Raw genomic sequence first — 9337 nt, 5'->3', positions numbered from 1 at the left:
TTTGAAAGAAGTTTCTTCTGCTCATCAAGCCTGCATTTATTTGATCAAAAATACAGAAAAAACTGTAATATTGTGAAATATTATTACAACTTAAAATAATAGTTTTCTATTTGAATATACTTTTAAAAAATAATTTATTCCTTTGATGCAAAGCTGAATTTTCAGCATCATTACTCCAGCCTTCAGTGTCACATGTATCATCCAGTCTATCACATGATCATTTAGAAATCATTCTAATATTCTGATTTATTATGAGTGTTGGAAACAGTTCTGCTGTCTAATATATTTGATGAATAAAAGGTTAAAAAGAACTGCATTTATAAAAAAAAAAAAAACAAATTCTAATAATATATATTCTAATAATATATTTTTTTACTATCACTTTTTATCAATTTAACACATCCTTGCTGAATGAAAGTATTGATTTTATTTTAAAAAAAGAAAAAAAAAATTACTGACCCCAAATTACTGACCAGTAGTGTATATTGTTATTACAAAATATTTATATTTAAAAAAAATAGCTTCTTTTTTTTTCTTTTCTTTCTTTTTACTTTTTATTAATCAAAGTATCCTAAAAAAGTATCACATGTTCTGAAAAAATATTAAGCAGCAGAACTGTTTCCAACTTCGATAATGAATCATCATATTAGAATGATTTCTAAAGGATCATGTGATAATGATCCTAAAGATTCAGCTTTGCATCACAGAAATAAATGATAATTTAAAGTCTAATAAATTTAAAAACAATTATTTTAAATTGTAATAATATATCACAATATTAAATTTTTTTCTGTATTTTGATCAAATAAATGCAGGCTTGATGAGCAGAAGAAACTTCTTTCAAAAACATTAAAAATAGTAATGTTTCCAAACTTTTGGTCTGTACTGTATATATATATATTAGAATTTAATATATTTATGTAATTCTGAATTACACTTTTTTTGGGCATAAAATTGAGTTTCATATTTTTTATATTTTATAAGGTTCAATAAACTGTTCCAATGTAAATGTGTGTGTTTTATTGTGATTTGCTTGCACAAATACACGCAAAGGCTGATTTTGAGCATATCAATATGAAGAAATGGATTCGCTTCATCTTTTCTTCAAAAAAGATTTTAATCTGTGAATCAAAACTTCACCAGTGCAAATACATGAAATATGAAATGAGCATGTTAAATAAATACCAAATTCTGATCAAACAAACAGCCACACAAACGCATAATCTTTCAAAAGGAACTATGCTCAACGATAGAAATTAAAAAAAGAAACATTGCAAATGGTTTGCAGTCTTTCCACTTTCCCAGAAAGCAGACCATTCTGTACTCGCCTAATGACACGTCACAATGAATTTTTTTCGGTTTAATTTGAAAACGGTTTGATAAGTCCTGTATCCATGGCTCTGGACAGGCAGGCACGAGCAGCATTAATAGCATCCTGCTTTTTGGGGTTGTCCTCTAGTTTTGCCACATATGTCAGGATCTCCAGCAATTCACATTCAATGAGCTTCTTGGCTAGTTGTTCATTAGCGTCCAGCATATTAAACACCATCACAAGACCTCTGTGTTGAATCTCAGGGTTGTCATGGATACACAATCTCTGTATGATCTCAAGCCACTGCCCAGTCTGTAGATGATAACAAATAATAGTAGAGTCAATCAACTTTGAGTATCTGATCACAACATTGTAGCACGTGTACCATGGTACTGCCACAATACTTAAGTAAGTGGTAGAGTAGAATGGGACAAATGAATCAAATGGACATGACAGCTGTTATCATTGATACATACCACTTTAGTAATCTTAACAGCCAGTTTCTTCTGTGCGGCGGTCAGCATAGCCAGTGCACCAGCGGCCGCCCTCTGAAGCTGCACATCATCTTCACCGCAGAGCAGGACAAGAAGCTTGAGTTTATCATTGCCGTCTTCCAGGTATCTGTCTTGAACCTGTTGAAATGAATTAATTTGGTCAATATTTCCATCCAAACCTACAAAAAATACAATATTTGGTTAGAAGAATGTGTTCTCAATGGTAATTTCAAACCTCTTTGCAGCAAACCAGATTGCACATGCACTCTGTGGCAGCTTGTCTGATTTGATCATGTTCCTCAAACATGTAGTTCTCAATCTCTGGGAGAGCTTTTTCTTTAAGGATTTTCACTCTGTGAAAATAAAACAAAAAGAATTGCACAGATAAAAATTTGCATTCCCAGAAGGAAGCTCAAGAGCTTTTAAGGCATCAAAAGAATAATTCAAAAGTTTTAATTAATTTTAATTAATTTTTCCATCTTTTCCATCTTTCTCTGTCAAGAGTTTGCAGTTCCTCCTTCTGAATTCTCTGAATTCTACCTTTGCTAAATGATCTACATTTAATATTTAACGTTGGGGCTTTAGAACGAATGGCTAGCTAAAATGTTTTGTAGATCATCACCAGATGACATTCTATGACACTTACCGAAGTTTGTCATTCAAGGCAGCCAGATTTGTGAGACCCAGCAGAGCTTCAAAGTTTTCCATACCATCTCGTTCTGTGTTTAGCAAGGAAACCAGCGGTCGCACAACTTCATATATCTGTAAAGGGAAGAATATATATATGGAAAATTTGGTATTTTTATTTTAGAACTACCAAAAATAATTGTCAAAATAACATGTGATATGATTGTTTTCAATACTGTGCGATGCATACATATCTCAAAACATTTATTTTCGAGCATTTCACAATCCTTTTAGCTTTCCTGACAATGTATTTTGCATATTCTGTTGGCTTTCACAGTGATAAGCGGTAATCATACCCTCTCTCCAGGGAAGGCAATTTCAGGGTTGGAGACGGCTGCGATCTTTGCCAGAGCATGGCTGGCCTTTACTTTTCCTTTGTCAGTTCCCTCCAGGGCTAATGGGATCAAAGCCTGCCACACATAGTGAAAAGTTTTAATTTCTCCAAAGCAAGAGATTTACTGAAGCATCTACTGGGTTTGTGGTCTTTTACCTTTCCTCCACCTTGAGCTACAATTGTTCCACGATCTTTAACATCATCTGCCAAGGAAAGAAACACTCTGGGTAGACAAAAATAGATAGAGCATTAAGTTCAGCAGCATAATAGATGACAAATCAATAGGCTATATTAGAGTTTTTGAGTCTTACCTTGCAAGCATCTCTTTGGTCTGATCAGTCAGGATAGAGTTGTCTGCTTTGACCATGACAGTGAGAGCTGATGTGACTCCAGCTTTCAGTAGCTTCTTCACCCGCCTTTCAATGAAGTCCTTCTTATCCTAAAGCACAAGAGAAATGTTTTAAGATACATATATTAACTTGTCTGACGTAACTTTTCAAGCAGTGACAGCAGTGCAAGTTTGACATCATACACTTCAATCTAATTTCAAGCAACATTTTTAATTATTAGCCATGCATTTATGAGTATTAACTGAGAAAAGACATGGAATATTTGTAATAATAAAGACTAATTTGCTACATCACAGGATTCTGTGTATGTTACCTTCGGGTGCTGCTCTGGGACGTGTTGTTTGGAGAACTTGGCCAGCTGCACCATCTCAGGGATGATCTCTTTCTTGTCATAGCTGTTGGTGCAGTTGACCAGGGTGCAGGCGACAGCATATAGGATGGTCTTATCTTTTGACTATAAGAGAAAAATGTTGCATTGCACGTTTGTAAATTCATATTTAACTTTCTATTAAGTCATACGGACTGAAAAAATCTGTGCAATTGCCTAACTTGATCAAGTTATTTCAGTCTTTTTATCTGTCAACACACCTTGGCAAGTTCAAACATGGCCCTCAAGGCTGCTTCATCATCAACAAAGTCATCTTTTACATCAGCATCATTGGTAAGGTAAGCCAAACCTTCAACGGCCCATTTCCTGGTACGCACATCAAGTGTAGGGTTGCAGAGCCACCTTTAATAAACAAAATCTAATTGAAACGCAGTATAAACTCATAACATCTGCATGAAGCAATCACAAAGCAAACACTGAAAAAGGCAGTGTAAATGAGGATGGTCATATAATGTTCATGAGTTTCTGACAGTAAACATTTTAGTCTCAGTGTATTGGCTTTTTGGGCCAAGAAAGAAGTTTTGAGTTCTAAAAGTTGCACACCACTACTGTCCAAAAGCTTAGGGTTATTACAATTTTTTTTTTTTTTTTTTTTACATGTTTTTGAAATGAGTCTCACCAAGGCTGCATTTGTTTGATACAGTAAAAACAGTAGTATTGTGAAATATTACTACAATTTAAAATAACTGTTTTCAATTTATTCCTGTGATTCAAAGTTGAATTTTCTGCATCATTACTCCAGTCTCCAGTGTCACGTGATCCTTCAGAAATCATTCTAATTCTAATTATATATAATTATATATATATAGTTATTATTACAAAGGTCATTACTTTTTAAATGCATTTAATATATCCTTGTTGAATAAAAATCTTACTGACCCTTTGAACAATAGTGCATGATTTTATATTATTTAAAAATATTACATTAAAAGATAATAGACAGTGTAATTTCTAATGATTTGAATCCTTCATATAAAATTAAGCTAGGATTCTCACTTTCTGCACTGCTTTGCCAGTTTCTCAGTGGAGCCCTCAGCAAATTGTCTCATGCTGTAATCATCTCCTCCAGCAGATCCCAGTTTACACAAACCCTGAGGAAAAAATAAAAGGATATATTATGTTCAATATACAAAATACACCAACTGCTCGTGTTTAAGTAATGAACACTACAACACAGTTTGAATAGTGTGTAAAGTGTCTGCTCACCACAAGGGCTCTGATCTTGATCTTCTCATTTTTAGTTTTCTTGTACATGTCCTTCAGCAGAGATACTCCATTGCTGATAAAGAAGGACGCTTTGCTGGTTTTGGTGGATGCGTGAATGAGGGCCTCCACTGCTACCAACTGGTCCACTTCACGCTCAGAACCACAAAGGGCCACCATCATCTCCATAACACCCTGACGACCCGCAAGGACGTTGCCCACGTCGAAAGGCCCCTGCAGAAGGCCTGATAGAGTATTGATGGCATGGATGTTTTTGTCCATGTCGTTGGGGTCAAATTTGCTCCTGTTGACCAGCAACATAGTATACGTGTGTATGTTTATATAGGATTCAAATTTTGTGGTGAAAGTGGAACTTACTTAATGTATTCATCACAGAGATCTCTGAAGTTATCTCTCTCAGGGTCACAGCGCAAGTCATCGTAGATCTTGTTGAGAAGAACGCTAGCAATCAGCTGCGTGTTTTCCGTCAAGGGCAACTGATCCGGAAGGTCTGGAACCTGACCACAGACCTTCAGAATCTTCTTCAGACCTGTTTTTCAGACATTTCCATAAAAACATTATATGGAAACATGTCTTTTCTGTCCTTCTAGCAGTGCAAATAATGTGCATGAAATTTGCATGTGAAATCTGCATTCAAGCATTTTTACAAGCAAATCATTATTCACTAAAAAGTTTCAAACTAAAGGATATTCTAAATGTATAAAAATTTAACATACATATGCAAACAGTACATAGTCTGGGAAGCCTTCTAATCATGGTAAAATTACATTTATGTTAGAAAATAAAGTATGAAAGAACGTTTGTGCAGAAAGCCCATATATGGATATGGTTTTGGCATGTTTTATGCAAATACCTATCCTCGGGCACATACTCCAGAATACCTCTAGAATACTCCAAATTCATTAAAGCAACTGTATGTATGTAAGTTTTTACCAGGAAAAATCTGTTTCAATATAATACTGTAATGATATACCATGGTCAATGGTGAAAAGGGATTTGCTGTTGTCTGTGCTTTTCTTGTCTTTCCTTGGCACATTCTTGGTCAGGAGGTTCAGGGCCTGGTCTCGGCCGTGTCCAGACACCTTCTTGCTTGTGATCATCTCCAACAAGGCAAGCAGAATATCCTTCAAGTCCTTACTGGAGTCTGCCAGTCATCAGACAAGAGCAAGATCTCAATTGCAAATCGGGTCAAATTATTACAATCTTCAGTAATGTTACTGTGAATTTACATTTGCTCAGATGTCTTCTCTTACCGAGTACAAGGGCCTCTTCTTTTCCATAATTCCTCTTATCTCCTCCAGACAGGGAGTCATAGACACACTGCATCAGGTTTGTAGTGGCCAGAACGATCTCCTCGTTGTCTACACCCATGATGCTGCACAGTTTGTTTATTCCTACTGTGTGGATGATGGCGGTTGCCTTTAAAACCCAAAGATATTATTAAAACAAACATTTTTAAACAAATGTTCGCAAATACAGAGAAAATGGGTGTTTTGTGGCCATTATTCCTTATTAGCTTATCACTTTTATTGCATTAGTTGATGCATAAACTTGCAAAACATTTTAGTCAGTTTTCGTGTTTTTTTGTTACATACATAATAGAAAATCTTAATATTAGATTTTTTATTATATTATTTTATAAATGTTTATTCTTAATAATTAACAATTTCAGATATGTCGATTTAAGGATTTTTGTCTTCATTTTGAGAGATTAGTTTTGTTCTGTGGGCTTAATTGTATTCCTTATTATTTATCCATAATCTTTTATTCTATACTTAATTGCATAAACTAGCAAAAATATTTTAATCAATATTTTTGTCTTGTTTTTCAGAAAAAAAGTAAAATAATAAATATAATACAGCATCTTAATATCTTAATATGTGCATGATTTATATTATATTATATTATATTATATTATATTATATTATATTATATTATATTATATTATATTATATTATATTATATTATATTATATCATATTATATTATATTATATTATATTATATTATATTATATTATATTATATTATATTATATTATATTATATTATATTATATTTTCTCCAAATAATAAATGCAGAGAGTGTATTGATTTAGGGATATTTTTCTTATCCACAAAAATAAGCAAATAATAATAATAATAATAAAAATGTCACATGAATGTTTGATTTATGCTTACAAATAGAGGAAATCTAATTTTAATATAAAATAAAACCAAACATAATACTAATTAATTTAACATAAATTCTTAAAAAAAAAATTCATATATATATATATATATATATATATATATATATATATATATATATATATATATATATATATATATATATGAATATTTATTTACAATCATATTTATCTTAATTGGAGCAATTTTTGAGGATTTTTAATTATTTTCAGAGAAAAAAGATTAGAAAATGGTTATTTGGCTGTTCCTTACCCTTGCTCTGTGGCCTGTGCACATTCCTGACAGGGTTCGTATGGCAGCCAGAATCATCTCAGGTTTTCCTGTGTCAATGAGTTGCACGAGTAAAGGCACACCGTTGTTCTGGAATATTCTCTCTGCACCCGCGTCCTCTCTGGCCAGGACAATCAGGTTGTTGGCAGCCTAGTGGACCCAACAAACAAGTTCAGGTTTACTGAGAAACATATGACTGTGCTCAACATGAAGGGAACAGGTATTACAATTTTCAAACCTTTTCTTGCTTTTCCTTATCTGATTCATCTGAAAATAGGATGTCAAACATGTTCTGTACTCTGGAGTCTGTCGAGAAGGTTGTTTTCAGCTGTAGAGAGAATAAAAATGCTCTTTATAGACTCAGAATTGCATTATGTGAACTCAAAAGCATCTTGACAGAAATGATCATCACCTTCTGTTGGATCTCAGCTCCGAGTCTTCTGAGGGTCTCGAGGAACGTCTTGTTTTTAGGCTCTAAGGTTGCACATCTCTGGACGTCCTTGAAGGCCATGTCCAGTTTGCCGAGCTTCTCGAGCGCTTGACATCTTCTGTACAGAGCCTTGATGTCTGCAGCATCCACATCGATAGCTACAATTGGTCAGAAGAAAAATATATTTTTTAATGGATCAATAGTAACAAAGTAACTAAGTTATAGTTGATGGTATAGTAAAACCTGAAACCAGAACAATATATATATAAAGATTGATTAATTTGTGAATCATTTTACCTTTAGTGGCATCTGATACTGCATTGTTATAATTTTCCTGGAAAACAAGACATTGAATTAAATTCATGCAGAAAAATGATGTGTTTTATATAGGCTTGTAATGTGTAAAGGATTCTTACCTTTTTCAGGAAACAGGCTGATCTGTTCCTATAGATGACTGCCAGAACCTTCTTGTCTTTGCAGGACTTGACGGCTTTAGTGTAGCTCTCAATGGCTTTGTCGATTTCTCCAGCTTGGAAGAGCTTGTTGCCCTCTTCCTTTAACTGGACTGGATCTGCGATTTCTCCCATCTAACAGAGAATGTAACCATATAAAAGGTAACATATTGTTCACATGCAACTCTTTTCTGTTTACAGTCAAATTCATTTAAATTGAAACATGTTTTGATTGAGCTTTCAGACAATATACTTGCACACAACATTAAAAGCAGCGTTAGTCTCTAAAGATATGTAATTATTAATATTATTAGAATTATTATAAAAATATTTTGTAAAAATATAAAACATTACGCAACAGATACCACTTAAATGACATGATTTTGTAACTAAAGTAGCCGAATTAATCTCCTTAAAAATGATGTAATTATTAATATTATTACAATTCTAATTGTATTATTTAAATATGTATGTGTGTAAAATAAACAATTATAACACATTTTGGATGTTTTCTTTCCATTAGTCTGAAACAACATGTTATGAAAAATCTCAAAATTGACCAAAAAACTAAAAAACCTTGACTGTAGTGTCTTGCATTAATCACAAACTTTTAATCCTAACACATTGTTCATTCTTGCAACATTCAAATGTAGCACATGAAAACATTACTTTCAAACTTACTGTTTGTGTGCCGATCCTTCAGTGTTCTCAAGCAAATGGCCAAGCACACGTTATCTCTGACTTTAACTGTCTGACCCTCATGCCTTATTTGGGCAACAAATAGAGGTCTGACCTCCACAATACTGCACACAGTCAATGGCAACTTCTGTTATCTATAAATGATATATATTCCCCTTTCTGACCACTATAACTCTATAGATTATGCATACAAAAACAAGCATTATTACATGTGATCATCACAGTTACATACCGTCACTGAAGTTGATTCTGTTTCGTCGTAAGAGGAAAGTCTGTCCTGTGTGTAGTTTCTTGTCGTTTGGGTTTATCAGTAGAAACAGCCCCCCAAGAGGCACTTATATATATATATCTTGCACATTGGGAGGGGGGACATACCAAGATAATGGATGGATCCATTTTATTATGAGGGGTGGTGAGGTCTTCATCCACTCAACCTGTTCATACAAATGCATATTGCATCTTACCAGTGACAACATGTGATTTTATCTTTCAGGATGTATCGTTATTCCACG

At 33.7% G+C, this 9337-nt stretch overlaps 1 protein-coding gene across 2 annotated transcripts; it reads right to left on the bottom strand.

The window, feature by feature from the left end:
* Positions 1-1098: 1098 nt before the first annotated feature.
* unc45b (unc-45 myosin chaperone B) lies at positions 1099-9182 on the bottom strand. 2 transcript variants are annotated; one of them, XM_059523204.1, is made up of 20 exons: positions 9058-9182; positions 8091-8261; positions 7972-8008; positions 7657-7832; positions 7483-7572; positions 7227-7394; positions 6043-6208; positions 5763-5933; positions 5147-5318; positions 4772-5072; positions 4562-4656; positions 3766-3907; positions 3491-3631; positions 3139-3266; positions 2984-3050; positions 2790-2903; positions 2453-2568; positions 2042-2159; positions 1789-1944; positions 1099-1624 (listed from the first exon to the last, which is right to left on the bottom strand). In XM_059523204.1, the coding sequence occupies exons 2-20, from the start codon at positions 8259-8261 to the stop codon at positions 1361-1363; spliced, it is 2793 nt and encodes a 930-aa protein (XP_059379187.1). In that variant the 5' UTR covers positions 9058-9182; the 3' UTR covers positions 1099-1360. The 2 variants fall into 2 exon arrangements, with proteins under 2 accessions (XP_059379187.1, XP_059379188.1); XM_059523205.1 differs by lacking the exon at positions 9058-9182 and adding an exon at positions 8808-8932.
* Between the last annotated feature and the right edge of the window lie 155 nt (positions 9183-9337).

The sequence above is a fragment of the Carassius carassius genome, chromosome 34 (genome assembly GCF_963082965.1).
Source record: "Carassius carassius chromosome 34, fCarCar2.1, whole genome shotgun sequence".
Taxonomy (NCBI): domain Eukaryota; kingdom Metazoa; phylum Chordata; class Actinopteri; order Cypriniformes; family Cyprinidae; genus Carassius; species Carassius carassius.
This window is presented reverse-complemented; position numbering and strand designations above follow the sequence as displayed.